Source organism: Exophiala viscosa (assembly GCF_022695815.1).
Source record: "Exophiala viscosa unplaced genomic scaffold EDD37scaffold_9, whole genome shotgun sequence".
In the NCBI taxonomy this organism is placed as follows: Eukaryota; Fungi; Ascomycota; class Eurotiomycetes; order Chaetothyriales; family Herpotrichiellaceae; genus Exophiala; species Exophiala viscosa.
In genome coordinates, this window is record NW_026944361.1 from 19,212 (window position 1) to 35,782 (window position 16,571).

The window sequence follows — 16,571 nt, forward strand, 5'->3', positions numbered from 1 at the left end:
AACTTCGTTGTCATGTTGTTTATGCTGTATCCTGCTCGGCGACGTTTTGAAAGCGAATAGACACAGGAAGAGACCAAGATGAGCTCCCTTGCGTCCCGTTGATACGCAAGTTCGATATTGACCGGCGCCAGAGCCAGCTCGCCAATGCCAGCATGTTGCCGCCGCGTTGTGTGTTAAAATCAATGCAACGATGCTTTGGCATGATCATGAGAGAGGCAGAGCTTGTTTCGGTGGGATCTAAACACGCCTCAGATCCCGTTGCTGAAATCCGGAAGTCGATGCTCAGCAGGTTGCCAGGCTGTCTCCTTGGACACATACCGCACGTCGACGAATCTCTTGTGCTTGGTGCCAATCTTCTTGATGAACCCTTCCTCCTCGAATCCAAACGACTCCAGCCAATCTTTCATCCAGACCGAGTAATCATCCTCACGGTCATTGATCTTGGCGGCCTTAGAGAAATCCTTCTTGTCCTCTGGTGCAAGACTGTTGCGGTTTGACCAGCCCTTCTTTCTATTCTTTCCATCGGCATAACCCCAATTCTTACCTTCTTCCGAAAAGCGTTGAGCACGGTACCGCTGCTCAGGTGTGATAGGCCGATTGAAGCTGCGGATCTGGAAGATGATCTTGTGCAGATCACGTCCGCCACCACCCGAGTACAAGTGCTTGATCTCCGGTGCAACGTGGAAATCGTAACCTCCCTTGCTGATGTAGCCGCGATCCGTTGCGTCGAGTAGCGCATCCATCAGACACCGTCCCACACCTTTCTGGCGGAAGTCGTGCGCAACGTAAACCTCCAACTCGGCCGTAGTTGTCTCGACATAGTCACAGGCCGACCAGTCGGTTGCAGAAGCCCATCCAACGACGTGCTCGTCCTTGACCACGCCGTTGTACTCCGGATCAATGTTTTGCACAGGGTGGTTGGGATTCACACGTCGAGACGCCGGCTTCTGGCGGGAGTTTCGACGTGTGCGCTCGACTGCAACGATGAATGGTAGTCTGGCATTCGTGGAGATCGTGTGGCGGGCTTCCAATTCGTCTTCGCCAACTTCAGTCAGCTCACAAGGACGAACACTGTTCATGATGTGCCAATTGTAGATCCTAGTCATGCCCGCATAGTCGGCTCTGACTGCCGGACGCAGGTAGATATTCGTTTTGATGGGCTTCGACTTTGCTGATTCTGCGATGACAGGTATTTCCACCACAGTCGCTGCAGCAGCCATACATTTGGCCTGTGCCTCTTTCTGTTGGCGCTCAAGGTGGATCTGGCGTCTGTCGATGAACATCTGGGCGGTCTCATCTCTGTACTTCTGGTTGTCTCGATCTTTGAGGTCGAGCTTTGCCTCGGCTTCAAAATCTGGTGGAGGAGCTTTTGCAACGTCAGCAATGACCTCGCCGAGACGGTGGCCGTAACGCTCTGCATTCTGATGGTTGAGGATGGTCTCTCTGGGCACAAAGCCAATACCATCAGCATGATTGTTGATATCTTGAACTTTCTCGTGTGGGATCACGCCAAAGTCAATTTCGGATGTGAATTGGTGTTGCGAGATTTCTGGCGAAAAGGCAACACTCTGCATGGTGCGGACCGTGGTCTCACCCAGCCACCCATCAAAGCCGCTAATGTAATCGGGATTGTTGTTTTGAAAGGCAGCACGGTTTTCCCATTCCACAGGGGGCGGTTGTAGTTGACCGTCCCAGCCGACTAGCTCCGACTCGCCTACTGGTGGCCCGCGGTTGCGAATGAGTCTTCCATAACCCCATTCCATAGGCTTTGTGGAGTCATCGTCACTTTCCGGTACCTCTGACCCTTCTTCATCGCTGCCTGGCTTGTAGGGCTCTGGTTTAGTCTCTGCACTGGTCGCCCAGCGATTGCGGTTTCGGTCGGCGGCAGTCTGAAAAGGAATTCTTGAAGAAGGAGGTTGCCTTGCAGGAGTGGTAGTGAAAATCTTTGAATCACGCTCATCGGAGGAATCTCTCAGGACGGTTCGCGTCGTGGTCGTAGTCTTGGTGGTAATTGCAGGAAATTGTGTCACTGAAACTGCACCATGACCAGTATGACTAACATCAGGGCCGTCTGTATCATTTATGCTTGGTTGTGTGAGACTCTCGGCAGGTTTTGGGACGCTGACTTTCTTCTGCCATTTCCTGCCTGCCTCCTCGTCAGTAAGACCAACACCACCAAGAGACTGGCGTGGGCCAGAGTTGGAGCCTTTCTCGGAGGCACTTTGCGCAGGGAATGATACTGATGAGGGATGTGAAGGAAGGATGTCATCTGACTCTGGTGGAGGAGTCTCCCGAAGATAGTCTAAGGTGCTCAATCCGGTTGTGACTTCCTCACCTTTGGCAGTCCGTCTCATGCGAAGGTGAGCATCACGAGTTCCTGTTGCTTGCAGACGTGCGATGACTTCTTCAGGGCTTTCGCCTTCCTTCTTGAGTGAGTGATATGTTGCAGGTGGCGAAGGTTTTCTGTCGGGTGTGGCCACTCCTGGTTGATGAGGCTGTTGAGTAGCAGGCGGGGAACCCATAGTTGCTGATACATCTCGACCTCTGACATCCGGCTTGACAGCTAATGATCGAGGATTTTCGTCCTCCACAGTCGGAAACGACCATCGAGGTTCGCGCTGTTGTGAGCTCTCGTGACCTAACAGGCTTGGTCGGTGGTCAGCAAGTGCAGATGGCGTTGTCTCGGCGTCCGCTTTGTCGGAAGCGCACTGAGGGATGGTCTTGGTTGTGGGAACATGGAGAGTCTTGGGCTGCTCAATCTGTTCTTGAGTATGGACTGGAGTGTGTTCTGATTGACGAATCGGGATTTGGATTGGCGGATGGCCGTAACCCTTCTTGTTGAAACCTGGGATCGTGATACTGGCTTGAGATGAAGATCGAGCAGGGTATCGAGTAGACTTCATGCCGTTGGCGGAAGGCTTCAGTTCGGATCCTATCTGCGGGACATTCGTCATGTTTAGAGCCTCGTTGAATGGTGCTGGCCCCGACGCAGAGCCTTGATATCCTTCGCTACCTGCGTACGGGCTTTTCGAAGTATTATCGACCGACACGGATGCTCCCCAGGACGTAGGCTGAGTCGTAGGTTGGGATGGCGGCAGATTGTCTTTTGATGTTGCCTATTGGTGTCACTTCTGCGCTTGAAATTCCTTCCGAATTGCTGCGAGATCGTTCTCGTGTTGCTCTTTTGTAATGTAATTTGTGACATCGACTTTTGGGGGGCATTCGACGTTGACATGCACTTGGGGCCTCGCGAAGTAAGCGGTAGTGTAGTAAATGCCAAGTCCTGCAATGAATTTATTTCTAGTATTGAGAGCGAACTCCTGAAGGAAAGCACGAGCGGAGGAAGCGACGGCGGCCATAGTAGAATGAAAGCGACTATGATGTGTCGTAAATACTTATGACTGCGAGATGATCGTCAAGTGACAATAAGAAGTGATAGCAAGAAATGTCAACGAAGGATGTAGTGGATGAATATGAGAGGAGAAGTGAAACGAAAATGAAGAAGACGACGTGTAATGTGTGAGTCACTTCTCACGGAGCCGTTGAAAGGTTCTAAAGTAAGGCAGAGGTGAAGTGTGACTCGGAGGGAAGTGAGTATTCGTCAACAATGTCGTCGTTTGGGGCAAGATCCTTGTTGCCGCTTTACCACCTTCTGCCTAGTCTCGCCGCCATTGTTTTGTGTTCCTCATTGACCCTCCAATCGTCTAGACAGGCTCTGCCCATCCATCAACGAGCCAGCAGCACAGGGCAAAAGCCTTTTAAAAATCATCATCTTTTCATCTGCTGATGCTCTGCTCTATGGGGAGTGCGAGGCTGACACGACGATACAAATGCCGAATACCACATCTTAGGACTCGATGTACACGGGTAAAACAATCGCTGCTTCGTTCGACTGACGCCGTGGGAGCCGTGTGGGAAGTTACATTCACTGTAATGGAGTAATATCAGAGTCACCATATCAGCTCATCCATCATGCTCTCCATACTCCGCAAAGCTCGCCTGAAGGACAAGGAGATGCGAATATTGATGCTGTACGAGAGACCATCCGAAGCAGCTCGAGGAGGATGCTGACCCGGCCAAAAGAGGGCTCGATAACGCAGGCAAAACGACGATCGTGAAGAAAGTTATGAATGAAGACGTCAATACTGTCAGTCCTACGCTGGGGTTCATCATCAAGACTATCGATTTCCAAGGGTAGGTCACACCACGCCGCCAGCAACAGTAAGTATGTTAATTGCTGCCTTTTGTAGGTACAAGCTCAACATCTGGGATGTCGGAGGGCAGAAGACTATCAGATCGTACTGGAGAAACTACTTCGAGAAGACAGACGCCCTCATATGGGTGGTGGATGCCACCGATCGATTACGGATCGACGACTGCAAAGCAGAACTGAAGGGTTTGTTGCTCGAAGAAGTATGCAGATATCCTTGGGCCGTGTCCTGTTGCTGACTTGGTAAAGCGTTTAGCAGGCTCAAGCTTGCTGGTCTTCTTGAACAAGACAGACGTCATGGGTGGCATGAGCGTGGAAGAGGTTACAAAGGCCTTGGACCTGAAGAACATCCTGACTCATCGTTGGGTGGTGGTGCCCTGTAGCGCCATGACAGGGCAAAATCTGGAGAAGGGCTTGAGTTGGGTAGTGCAGGATGCGAAAGATCGCTTGTTTTTGTATTGAGAGTTATGACAGGAGTCTCTGAAAGAAGATATAGAGGAGTCTCGTACGATACAGAGGTCCTACAATGCTCTTCTTCACGTTGGCAAGCCGCGATGACCCTTGAAACAAGCGCTTCTGGGGCCTCAAGGGTAACTGGGTTGACACACAGGCCGCAACGTGGCCGTTTTTGAGCCGGGGCCCAAAAGGCCGTTGAAAGGACCGCAGGATCAGCCGCTAGCGAGATTCCAGTAAACATGGGGAGCGCAACTGCGCTCGAAAACTTCATTGATTGCGCCCATGATCAGAAGAGCAGCAGTTTGCGATAATAATTATAACAAAGGGCATTGGGAAGACAAACAGAGGCCGCAGCTGAGTTCATGACCTAAAAAGCTGCACTATTGCGGAGACGCGCCGCGGATTTCGCCTTCGCAACCACCCGAACCCGTCAACAACATCAACAACTAAGAGAAAAATAGTATACACAATACCTGATCCTGTACGACTCCACAGAAAGCCATCCGCAGCTCAATCATACACAGTCTTTTCTCTGCTGTGCACGCGTCCGCTCGCTTACCTTCGATTCCTTGCACCGAGCGCTGGCCGTTCTTTTCCAATATTCATATCTCCAAGCGATGATTGCGCCGTAAGCGCCATTGAACCTCCCTACTACCTCAGCCTCCTGCACTGAACCTCTTTCGAAAACGGTAACAGCCATGGCCGCGTCAAAGGATGGATCCGAGTCTGTGGACGACTTTCTCGCCCGCATATCAAGCTTGAACTCAAAACAAGGTGAGGAAGAGGCGGAGCGATCGAGGAGGATGGAGGAAGAAATGTTGCAAGCTAGAAAGGAGAGGCAGGCAAGAAGAGCTGGTACGCTTGACCCTATCGTCCATTGTGGCAGTCCAGGCAATTGACAATCTACAGAGCGCGCACGATCTCTTTCTCCCTCCAAAACTGGCCCTACACCCTCCTTGCGCCTCGTCGGAGAGAGCACACCCAAATCCAGGCAAGCGATCGAACCTCCTGTAGCCCTGACTCCTCCTCTACAGTCTCGCACTCTTGGCCGAGCTGGGGCGAGCTCGCCAAAGTCCGGCAGGACCCCAGTATCCTCACTTGACTTCTCCCGGCCATCAGTTTCATCTCTTAGCGAAGAGCCATCAATGCCCAGTCCACCCACTAATGCAACTGCGCTGTCACGGAGTGGAACTTTGTCCTGGAAGCAGAGGCCTCTGTCGAGGGGTACTGGCTCTTTCAGAGCAAGACCGCAGTCTGTGGCATCTTTGTCTGACACAAGCCTGGCACCGAAGCTCAGCCACCAAAAAGATGCGGAGGAAATGTCGCGACAAGACATTGCGGCCTCATTAGGAGTAAAAGATCCTGCATTTTTCCGCCAAACAGCGGACCGTGGTCTCGGCTCCGCCGCATACCGGAAAAATGATAGCGATGCAGATAGGCCTCCCTCTTTTGCTCAGGGCAGTTTGAGGCTTCCAGGGATGTCGAACGGAACAGGCCAGGCTACTGAACGCTCGAAGGACTTCGAACCTGCTGGTCTTCGTGAAAGCCTTCCCACGATACGCTCTCCACCGGCGTTGGATCAGCGACGGGCGCATAATCTTGGAGCTGGAGTTCCCGCCCGTCCACTTTCAGTAGCCACGTCCACTCCGACTAAATCACCGATGTTGGACCTGCCTGCCTTCAAGCCTTTGGACCTCACTGCCCCCTCCGACCCAGACGTCTCCAGTCTTGATCGCACCTCAAGCGTGCTGCGCTCAGACGGACGCCCACTATCTCCAACCAAAGGATTGGGAGGATTTGTTGAGAGCGCAATGATGAAAAGATCAGACAGCGTAAACAAGAGATGGAGTGTTCAGGCCAATGCAGGTCTTAAGCGTGGAGACTCTATCGCAGGCTCTCGGCCGCCACATCTCTCCGGCGTCTCTGGATTCAGCCCAGGACACAGTCGCAATACTTCAAAGGATGCAAGAATGGAGGGTAATTCGTCACCCCTGTCAAGCTCCAGGCCGGTTTCAAGCCATGGTGTCGGTCTTGCAAGCGTCACAAGAGGCCGTCCACTTCCCTTGCCTGAAGAGAGTGAAGCTGTATTCGCTCCTGCGCCTTCGGTAGAATCACAAACCAAGGAACGCATGCCAACGGAGTCTCCCAATCGGGAGCCGAAAGAACTACCAATGACCCCACCGCCTTTAGAATCGCCATTGGGTCGAAGTCCTTCGAAGACTATGGATCCACGTCGCTGGAGTCCAACAAAGGCAAGTTGGCTCGAAAGTGCATTGAACAAACCCGACACTTCCAGATTCACGGCCGCTAAACCAGAAGTACCAGCGTGGAAGTTGAACATGCAACGCTCCAAGTTTGAACAACAGCCTCAAGTCACTGAATCGGCCGCTATTGCTGATATCAAAACGGCCACCCCCTCCAAGCCACGTCCTCAAAAGACAACATCACCAGAAAGACATCACATTGCTCATGCAGAAAGAGAAGATTCTCCACCAAGACAGAATGTGAAGAAGACGAGGGCCCCAGAAGTGTCGCAAGTCGAGCAGAGATCTACTCCTGCAGCCGAGGAGTCGGTCCTCAACAAGATTGAGGAGAAACCAGCTGTCCCGTCCAAGAGAAACATCACTCCTGTCCAGCAGCAGTCCTCGCCTGACGTGGCATCACCTGCTTCACTCAAAGCCGATTCAAAATCCGAGACGAAACCTCCAGCTGTAAAACCTAAACCTCAGACGCCGCCGAAAACAGATTTTAGAGCCAGCCTCAAGTCGCGACAAGGAGGGGCAGGGACGAGTAACGAAACGGAGCCTGAGTTCAAAGCAGTCTTTGGCAAACTGAAGCGGGCCCAGACCCAAAATTATGTTGCCCCTGACGTGCTTAAAAACAACATTACTAAGGGAAAGGCCGCGCTGAACACCACGGGAGGGCCACAAAAGAGCAATCGTGTCGATGAATTGAAAGAGAGCATCTTGCAGAAAAAGGAAGCAATGAAAGCTGCGGGTGGCTCACCAAGCAGACGCCCTGAGACTTCTGTTCAGGAAGAGAAGCCTGCTGAGCCAGTTCCGGAAGCATTAGCACGACGTAAGACCCTGCACAGGACCGCTGCCTCGACGGAGAAGGTTGACGTTGTCAAAATGTTTGACCCTCCAGCTAAAGCGTCGCCATCAGCTGCTGCCCTAACCCCGTCTGAGAAGCCCACGCCGTCTAAGGAGGACTCACTGCCGCCTAGGGAGGATCCAGCCAAGAAATCATCTGGAACCAGCCAGGCCAAGCTGATGCAGAATGAACGTGCTGAAGTGTCTGCCAGACCGGTCTCGCCAGAGAAATTCGAACCAAAGCAATCTGGGAAGGAGAAAGCCGAGAGCAAGGTCGAGCCAATTTCGGTCAACAGTTTCAAAACCATGCTGCCCGACAACAGCAAACTTGCGGCACGTCTGAATCCTGCGCTGGCCGGCATCTTGTCACGAAGTGGTAGTCCCAAACTACCTGGAGATTCAGCATCCAACGGTAACAGTGAGCTGCCGGTTCGAGAAACGGAGCAGGCTTCCCGCAAAGGTGCAGCTGATTCTTCTCAAGACTTGACCCATATGACGAAAGCCCGAGCAAAGGGACCGAAGAGGAGGGCGCCAAAGGCCAGCTCCTCATCGAAAGAAGCAACCGAGCTCGATGTGCAGAAGTCCGAGGCGCCATCAGCCTCTACAAGAGCAGAGAAGACCTCAACCCAGGACTCTTTCAGGGAGAATCCCGCAATGATAACGTCGCAGCCTCTAAATGCACTTAAGGGGATCGCCGAAAAGTTCAATGGCTCTGCCAAGTCGACCGAGGCTTCGTCCAGTCCTCTACCGAAGCCCAAGCCACCCGTAGCAAATAAGTCTATGGAGGTGCGCAAGGTCTCAAGCACGGGTACACCGTCTATGAAAGATAGTCCTGCGCCTGCAAAGTCACCTAGCCCAAAGAAATTTGAAGTGCTGAACGATCGGACGGTACCTGTATTCACACCACCAGAGCTCGATGGTGTAAGGGAGACCGCACCAATCACGCCCCGCAAAGCCTCAAACCGGCCACTGACGCCTAGTACATCGAAACTGAACACCACAAAGCCTCCCAGGCCTCTTCCTGATAGCCCAGCCAAACCTACGACAGTGACTCCTTCTAAGATTAGTGGGCTTGGATTGCAGCTGGGCTCCGCGACAAAAGGCACGGCTGCTGCGCCAGTACTGACACCTCCACCTGAGAGGGAATTTGCTTCCAATCGTGCAGAGCCCTCTCCTCGAAAGGGGGTTTCACCTTCAAAGTCATCTTCTTTCATAAAGCCTCGGCTTGAGGGCTTCTTTGGCATCCTACCTCAAGCGAGAGACGCAGCTGAATTCGACACGGAAAAATTCCTCTCTTCGCAGCGTAAGCCACAGGAAAAGTCGAGGACACTTTCGAATCAAATCTGGGAAGTGACGGGTGACGGTAAGAGAACAGCTATGCCACCTCAGCAGGAGCATATTCTATTCGAAGACTGCATGTATCTTTCCGTGCATTCAATGCAATCGTCCAACGGCTCGAAGACGTCCGGGGTCTACCTTTGGAGCGGGGATGAAGTTCCCGAGGCTGCCGTCGAAGACGCTCAACTATTCTGCAGGAGGATTGCGCGCGACAACAACGCCAAACTGGAAGTTGTGAGACAAGGGAAAGAGAGCTCGGAATTCTTCCAGGCGCTCGGTGGTATTGTCATCGTAAGGAGAAACAAGTCTTCGGCGCTGTACATGCTATGCGGTAGACGGCATCTCGGGCATGTTGCGTTTGATGAGGTTGAGCTCTCAAGCTCCAGCCTCTCGTCCGGATTTCCTTTCTTAATATCTGCCAAATTTGCCAAATTCTATCTTTGGAAAGGGGTGGGTGCCGATCAGGAGGACGTTGGTTGCGCGAGACTAATAGGCATGGACCTTGGTCTTACTGGGGAGATTGAAGAAGTCACCGAAGGCGAAGAACCATCCACTTTCTGGGAGGCGTTCCCATCTCGTTCCCCAAGGAAGCCGAGCACAGGAAAAGGCGCCAGCCCGAGCCAAGCTCGAAGCCAGGGGCCCAAGCTATATCGACTCGAACACGACAGACCGAAATCAGCCGGCAATTTCGGGGGTCTCAGATCAGCATCACCTCCAAAGCAGTCCAACGTTGCGGTGGTGGAGGAGATTGCTCCTTTCAACCAGAGAGACCTGGATTCCCACAACATTCATCTTCTTGACATGTATGATGAGGTTTATGTGTAAGTACTGCTCGTCACCAGTTTGTCTCCGGTTGTACTGACTCTTTGTGTTGATAGACTTGTTGGAGCTACTGCCAGGAAGCCGGCAGAATTTGTGACGGCGATACGAGTCGCAGAAGAGATCGCGGTGCTTGCGCCTTCTATACAGGATCGGCCAGTCTTACCGGTATGTTATGTGGTCCTGGGTGATCCTCCTCAAAAAGTCAAAGACGTGTTTCGGAAGTGGAGGCCAGATCGATCAGCGACACAGGTTGATCCACTATGTGTACGAGTTGATGAGATTTTGCACGAGCTGGGCATCACGATGTAAACGATGAGTATTGTTATCAAAACGGAAGGGCGATTCTCAGAAGCCTGGCCATCATGGAAGAGCAGGGCTCGGCTGTTTTTAAAATCTTCATATTCGACATTATTAATGTACAACACACATGGGGGCTCAAGGGTAGCACGGGACAAAACTGTGCGTTCTGATTTGAGATGGACGATGTCGACGTGGTGGGCTTTTGTTGGAGCTCCCTTGCATGAAATGTCGGTGTGGTGAATGGCTATACCGTAGATCTGATGGGAGGTGCTATTTCGCAGAAGGCCTTCTGGTGATCTTCAGTACTCCGTACCGTTACTCTATCTGCCTCTGAGAGCACTTCTTGATGATGAGACCCATAAGGGGTGGATGTCTCGGACGAGATAGGAAAAGTAGCAGGATGTTGCCGTCGCCGTTCTCCTAGAATTCACCGGGTTTTGGCGATCAAGAGTCTAGATTTCTTGGAAAAGTTGAATGATAATATGATTCTCCCGGCGCTAAAACTGCATGAGCGCGGCCGACCAGGGGTAGAGAGGCGCTGCTCCAGATATCAGGGTAGTGGGAACGAAAAAAGAGCTCCAGATCACGCGAAATTTCTGCGGGCTAGGTAGGTCCGAAACGTGACCAGCTACAGCGGAGGCCTTGATTCGGTGCGAAGCATACGCCTCATGACTTCGACATCCTATGAAGTAATGGCAGACTTTGAAGAATTTCGCTGCGTCTGCCTAGCGGACGAGGGCAGATTGAGTGAAGCGACACTGGCTGTGGAGCGCTACAGTTGTGTATCACAGCACGTTTAAGGTAGGCAAGAGACAGGACAGTAAGGGCTGTCGGAGGGTCCAGGAGCGTCACTGTATTCTCGGCGTATGCAGCGCAAGTCGAACGTCAAAATCGGCTGTCGAGTTAGCAGCACTCGGCAGCGCGTCCACCTCTGCTGGTCTATCGTCTCTTGGAGATCCCTCGCTGTTTTCGTCTTCGATAAGTCTTTACGTGAGGTCAGTTAAGCCGAACATCTCCGTTTACAAAGGATTACGACGATCTAGTTATAGCTATATAGTCATTGATTGAGTAGGCGACCGCCCGAAGTCAACTAACTCGTCTGACTAGTAAAGACACGTGATCCCCCCAAGTCTTCGGCAACTTTTGATTTGAACGCGTTAAAAGATGGGGGATTAGGTAAGATATTCCAGTCACGTGTTTGTATGTATGAGTGAGTCGCGTCATCGACGAAAATCCATTCCCGTTTCCTTCACCTCCATTTCCATCCACCTGCCACTCACCGGATAATGAAATCCATGGTATCATTCAGCTAACATCACTGCAATCCCATCTGATCGAACGATGAATTGAACCAAATCTCAACAATTCTCACATCTCAGAGTGAACTCCGGAAGATGGATTGGGCAGCCCCCAACCTACCGCATACACAACCAAACACCTCGCCACTGTCATCGGGGCCCACCGACAATATCACTCTAGATGCCAAACTACAGCGCGAGCTCTCCCGCCTCGATGATTCAATCCCCTTCAATCCGAAAGCCCGCTATTTGCATCATACATGGGCACAAACGTTCTTTTCGCGACCCGAACTTTACTTTCAGCCAACAAGTATCCCAGAGTTACAGAAGATCGTGACTCTGGCACGGAGATGTCGTAAAAGGCTTTGTGTAACGGGTTTTGGTCATTCTCCGTCAGACCTCACATGCACCTCCTCCTGGCTCGTCAACCTCGACAACCTCAACCAAGTCCTCGAACGACATGTCGGCGGCACTCGTGGACTGTTCCATTTCCAGGCGGGACTGTCTCTACACGACCTCAACCAAGTGCTCGCCACAGACGGCTATACGTTGCCGAACCTGGGTTCCATCGACGTCCAGTCCGTCGCGGGAGTAATTTCAACCGGTACTCACGGCTCCAGTCTCAAACATGGTCTGCTCTCAGATTCCATCACTTCTCTGACCGTCCTGCTGTCAAACTCCCAACTCGTCACATGCTCAGCAAGCAAAAACCCCGAACTATTTCGCGCGGCGCTACTGTCGCTCGGCTCCCTCGGCATCATCGTTGAGATCACCCTTCAAGCCGTCCCAGACTTCAACATCTCTTGGTCGCAATCTCTCCACACTCTCTCCTCCGTCCTCGACACCTGGAATAAAGACCTCTGGACAAGCAAGGAGTTCACCCGTGTATGGTGGCTACCGTACATGCACCAGGCCGTCATATGGAGCGGTTCCAAGACCGAAGCACCCCTCCGAGCGCCCAACACGACCTTCTACGGCGGCGCGATGGGCTACTACGTCTACCACAATCTGCTATGGCTGTCGAACAGTTTTCCCCGCATCCTGCCATGGGTCGAATGGTTCGTCTTCGGCATGCAGTACGGTTTCAAGCCCGGCAAATTCGAGATGTCCGGCGTACAACCAGCCCGTGAAGCTCTGCTGATGGACTGCCTGTACTCGCAATTCGTCAACGAGTGGGCCTTACCGCTTTCTAAAGGCCCTGAGGCCATCCGCCGACTGTCCGCATGGATCAACCACGATGAGAAGATCGCCCAGATCCCCGTCTCCAGCAAGGGCATCTGGGTACATTGTCCCGTTGAAGTTCGCGTGACGCACACCGCCAGAGACGAGAGCATCAATAAATCGAGCGTGAGGCCATACTTGGACCCCACCGTTCCCGACGGACCCACGCTGTATCTCAACGCGACGCTGTACAGACCTTATGGTCAGGACCCACCCTGCCACGAGCGATACTACGAAGCGTTCGAGTACTTGATGCGCGAGATGGGCGCACGCCCTCACTGGGCCAAGAACTTTGTTTCCGCGGGCGACTACATTGCCGAGACCTACGGCGATAATATGACCGAGTTTATCAAGATTCGCGACGAGAGTGATCCTGACGGCATGTTCCTCGGCGAATGGCATCAACGAAATCTACCTCTACATGACAGTACCAAGCCCGGAGCGAGTTTGGGGCTTATGGAACATGAAGTGCGCAGGTCCAAGAAGAAGCTTGGCTGGGGTTACGGAGACGGTCTGCTCTGGGAGGGTGCGATGGGTGTAGAAGAGTCCAGGGAGACAGAGGGCGACGAGGCGATGACACCGACCACTACGCCCAGCCCGCCTGCCACGACCACGAGCGAAGAGTCGTTTGATTACATGGCGAAAGGGGAGGCCAGCGTCTATGCTACAGGGGTCGAATGAGTAAGGCTAAGCATTCGTATGATGACATGGCGAAAGGGGAAGCGAGTGCATCAGTTCCGAGCATTCGTTCGATTATGTGGAGGAGGGGGGAGGCGAGCGTTTATGTTACCTGGCGTGGATGAGAGGAGTATGCGTCATAGCGAGGGGTCGGCAGGATTTGTTTCTCTTCTTTCCGGGTGTTTTTTGTCTCATCGCAACCCAAAGAGAAAAGGAAGAAAAGAAAAGATGCATATACTACAGTAGGGTATAAGATAAGATCTCCCATTTCAACATCTCAATTCAAGACTAGACGGCCATCGTCCCCAGCGGTGAAAACAAAGCTATGCTCGCTGCTCCCTAATAAATGTGAAATCTCATCTCTCTGAGGATAAAAAAGAACCATGTCGCCGCTCGTCATACAGTAGTAAACGCCGTGTCAATCCCTCCATCAAGAACAAATGGTATCATCAATCAAAATCCCTCGGGCAAAGGTGTCGTCCCCCTATCAAAACCCGCCCCATAAAGCGCCTGATCATACTCCGTCGGACACGCATCGACCCAAGGCAAGAACTTCTTCTCTTTACCCGCCTCGACAGTCCATATCCCAGGCTTCATTCTTGTCCAAGGCGTCTCGCCACTCGCTTTCACTCCCGCATTCATCATTGCGGGCAACTGCTTCTGATACCACAATTTATCCCAATCCTTTTCGCGCCGTCCCTTCTTACCATTATGGTGGATCATGGCAGGCACTACGCCCAGACATAAATGCGTGTATAACGATATGGAGGCCGGCCAACTCGGTCCATCGACCCCCGGCAACGGCCACGTCCAAATATCCTTGGGCAGCGCCGCCGCAGGATCTTCATCCGTCGCAGAAGCTAGCTTCTCGTTCAGGGGGCATGCGACTACACTCCGCGGTTTCAATTGTCCAGCGATACTCTCGTTGTAGAACAAATACTGAGCATCTTCAGGCTCTTCGCTGTTGATGGTCTGATGGCCCAGCTCGGAAAAATAGTCCAATCCAATACCAAACTCGTGCGGTTTGCCGGGCAGGTACGTCGTGTCCATGGTCTCGTGGCTGAAACTTGGGTCGACAACGTCGTCGATAACGGCGCCCAGCAATATCGCGTTGGGTCGCTTCGAGCCGGGGCGAGACCTCCAAAAGAACTCCAACACGCTGTCTAGCCATGTATGATGGTGGCGGCGCATGATCTCGCGGTGGAATTCCTGCTCGCCGAAAAGATCCGCAAAGATACTCTGGTCGCTGCCGCCGTAGCAGAAGCCCGGTGTGTTATCTCCTGGGTCGCTGGGACTCGGGTTCCTCGAGTTGTACGTCATGCAAAGGTTCAGACGGCGTTCTGCGAACACGAACAACCGATACATATCGCCCAACGGACCAATTGCGTACCCCGAGTTGAGGTAGCGTTGGCGATAACTGGCGGCGCCGTTGATGCCGATGGATGAGTCGGTGTTGGCGCCATATAGATCTTTGGGCAGTGGTGAGTCGGGGATAGCGAAGCATGCGATGCTGTACAGGTCATTTGGGGCGCATCTTTTACCGGCGCCGAATACGATTGTCTGCTCGACGTGTTCTTTCGCGGCGGCTTTTCCCATTCGTTGGTATATCCGCTTGTTCTCGGCTGAGTTGATGGAGTGGTAGCGCGCGAGAAGTGCTTGCCACGGTAGTTGTACCCAGATGTCGAACGCGTCCAACATGAAGACAAGGTCGGAAGCTTGATGACCCGAGTCGAGAAGGCTCTTGAGATGCTCGAGGACCAAGCTGATTTTGGCGAGATGGGAACCGCCACCCAGCAAGTGCTGGTCAAATCTCGACTCCCATCCGATCACGGTTGGAGCGGGATAATCGAACAGGCTCAAGCCAAGCGAGAGCTTGCATATATTCACATCCTTGTTCTGTGCAGTCATCAAGACGTGGAGGTTGTTCGGTCGTGGTGTGTCATGTTTTGTGCTCTTCTCTTCGTTTGAGTCAAGCGAGGGCATGAGACCATACTGTGGAGACGTGTCAATTGGGGTGCAGATGCAGATGCAATAGGGAGGATCTCACTATGTGCTGCCTGTACTCGTACGTATAATTGACGATCAGCATGAGCAGGGCGATCACGCTGATGACTAGCAGGGATCTGCGAGCTCGTTGTACGTTGAAGAGATCGGAAACATAGTCGCTCCTGAACAGGAACGGTTTCGTCGCCGACGCATTCTTGAGAGAAACCATGAGTGTGTCAAGGGGAGGAAAACCAGCGGTAGCCGTCGTGCAATCGACAACGCGCAGGAGGGAATCATGATTCCTTTGTACTTGAGATCGTATTCTCCTCGGCCCGCATCGAGGTGCTTTGACAATTATGGCAAAGCCCCTGGCAGTGTGTGCAGTTGGTCTAGGTGCGTGCCATGAAGCCTGTCTCCGGAGAAAGTGGCGTTGTGTGACCGCTGTACCTCATCCATTTTCAGATTAACATTGTTCCTTATTGTCAGTTCGAAGGCACTCGTACACAACCGAAATAGCCTTGAGCTTTCACATGAGTCAAGATCATCAGTCCTACCGTACAGCCGTACTGGCTTACCCGCAAGGCACACGTTGTCGCGTGCCCGCTCGATCTTGTGCTTGCATCGTCAATGTACTCTGGGGAAGATGGTGTCCCTTTTCCTGGAAAGGGTACGTACGCAGTCGAGGGTCCTAAGGTCATGCAGTGTCAAAGCCCTAAAAAGTCATAGCGGCCAGCCCGTTGGCTGTCAAAAACGTCAGATTTTGTGCCACTTAGGGCCGGTCAGGCCAGCGCCTTTGTGGCCGAGAATGCATTGGTAGATGTATGTGTACATCGCGTCTTCAAGAACACCTTTGAAGGGACGGCAGAAACCTTACCTGCTGCGAGGGATGTAGAGAGGTATAGTGTTGTGTTCATGATATGACAGCTGCAGCAGCGTCCCCTCATTGCGCGGATCATTACGTACTTCTTCGTGACGTGGATGTTTCCGCATTCTTTGTCCGGCCCCTATAATTCACCGCTTACAGCCCGTTGACAGAACCTGACAGGTTTGCTTGTTTTGTTTGTCAAGGATGTCAAAGAGAACGTTCCATCACGATCGCGACTTTCTGCTCCTTCTCGCCAGTTACCACGATTCCATGGAGTTGCGATGCCGACGATCCGAAGTAAAATA

General features: G+C 52.5%; 5 protein-coding genes across 5 annotated transcripts; 3 read left to right on the top strand and 2 right to left on the bottom strand.

Annotated features, from left to right (window-relative positions):
* Window positions 1-131: 131 nt before the first annotated feature.
* EDD37DRAFT_493564 (uncharacterized protein) lies at window positions 132-3,040 on the bottom strand. The gene has a single exon (XM_062813356.1). The coding sequence runs from the start codon at window positions 2,952-2,954 to the stop codon at window positions 249-251; it is 2,706 nt and encodes a 901-aa protein (XP_062667597.1). The 5' UTR covers window positions 2,955-3,040; the 3' UTR covers window positions 132-248.
* Window positions 3,041-3,599: 559 nt separating this feature from the next.
* Window positions 3,600-5,014, top strand: EDD37DRAFT_636022 (ADP-ribosylation factor-like protein 2). Its single transcript, XM_062816950.1, has 4 exons — window positions 3,600-4,031; window positions 4,084-4,194; window positions 4,251-4,413; window positions 4,460-5,014. Exons 1-4 carry the CDS (start codon window positions 3,973-3,975, stop codon window positions 4,670-4,672), a joined length of 546 nt encoding a protein of 181 aa, XP_062667598.1. The 5' UTR covers window positions 3,600-3,972; the 3' UTR covers window positions 4,673-5,014.
* Window positions 5,015-5,364: 350 nt separating this feature from the next.
* On the top strand, window positions 5,365-10,227 carry EDD37DRAFT_567151 (uncharacterized protein; the record flags this gene model as incomplete). Its single annotated transcript, XM_062814133.1, has 3 exons — window positions 5,365-5,521; window positions 5,576-9,917; window positions 9,975-10,227. The coding sequence occupies 3 exons, from the start codon at window positions 5,365-5,367 to the stop codon at window positions 10,225-10,227; spliced, it is 4,752 nt and encodes a 1,583-aa protein (XP_062667599.1).
* Window positions 10,228-11,612: 1,385 nt separating this feature from the next.
* On the top strand, window positions 11,613-13,418 carry EDD37DRAFT_567700 (D-arabinono-1,4-lactone oxidase; the record flags this gene model as incomplete). Its single annotated transcript, XM_062814162.1, has 1 exon — window positions 11,613-13,418. One exon carries the CDS (start codon window positions 11,613-11,615, stop codon window positions 13,416-13,418), a length of 1,806 nt encoding a protein of 601 aa, XP_062667600.1.
* Window positions 13,419-13,775: 357 nt separating this feature from the next.
* On the bottom strand, window positions 13,776-15,756 carry EDD37DRAFT_493642 (uncharacterized protein). Its single transcript, XM_062813357.1, has 2 exons — window positions 15,463-15,756; window positions 13,776-15,407 (listed from the first exon to the last, which is right to left on the bottom strand). The coding sequence occupies exons 1-2, from the start codon at window positions 15,628-15,630 to the stop codon at window positions 13,869-13,871; spliced, it is 1,707 nt and encodes a 568-aa protein (XP_062667601.1). The 5' UTR covers window positions 15,631-15,756; the 3' UTR covers window positions 13,776-13,868.
* Window positions 15,757-16,571: the final 815 nt, after the last annotated feature.

What these genes read in the sequence shown, in the direction of transcription:
- EDD37DRAFT_493642 (XM_062813357.1), bottom strand. Translation starts at nt 15,630, where the DNA reads ATGGTTTCTCTCAAGAATGCGTCGGCGACGAAACCGTTCCTGTTCAGG. An exon ending in ACGAGTACAGGCAGCACATA is followed by an intron (nt 15,408 to 15,462) that starts GTGAGATCCTCC and finishes ACGTCTCCACAG; the next exon opens with TATGGTCTCATGCCCTCGCT.
- EDD37DRAFT_493564 (XM_062813356.1), bottom strand. Translation starts at nt 2,954, where the DNA reads ATGACGAATGTCCCGCAGATAGGATCCGAACTGAAGCCTTCCGCCAAC.
- EDD37DRAFT_636022 (XM_062816950.1), top strand. Translation starts at nt 3,973, where the DNA reads ATGCTCTCCATACTCCGCAAAGCTCGCCTGAAGGACAAGGAGATGCGA. An exon ending in AAGACTATCGATTTCCAAGG is followed by an intron (nt 4,195 to 4,250) that starts GTAGGTCACACC and finishes TGCCTTTTGTAG; the next exon opens with GTACAAGCTCAACATCTGGG. An exon ending in AGGGTTTGTTGCTCGAAGAA is followed by an intron (nt 4,414 to 4,459) that starts GTATGCAGATAT and finishes GACTTGGTAAAG; the next exon opens with CGTTTAGCAGGCTCAAGCTT.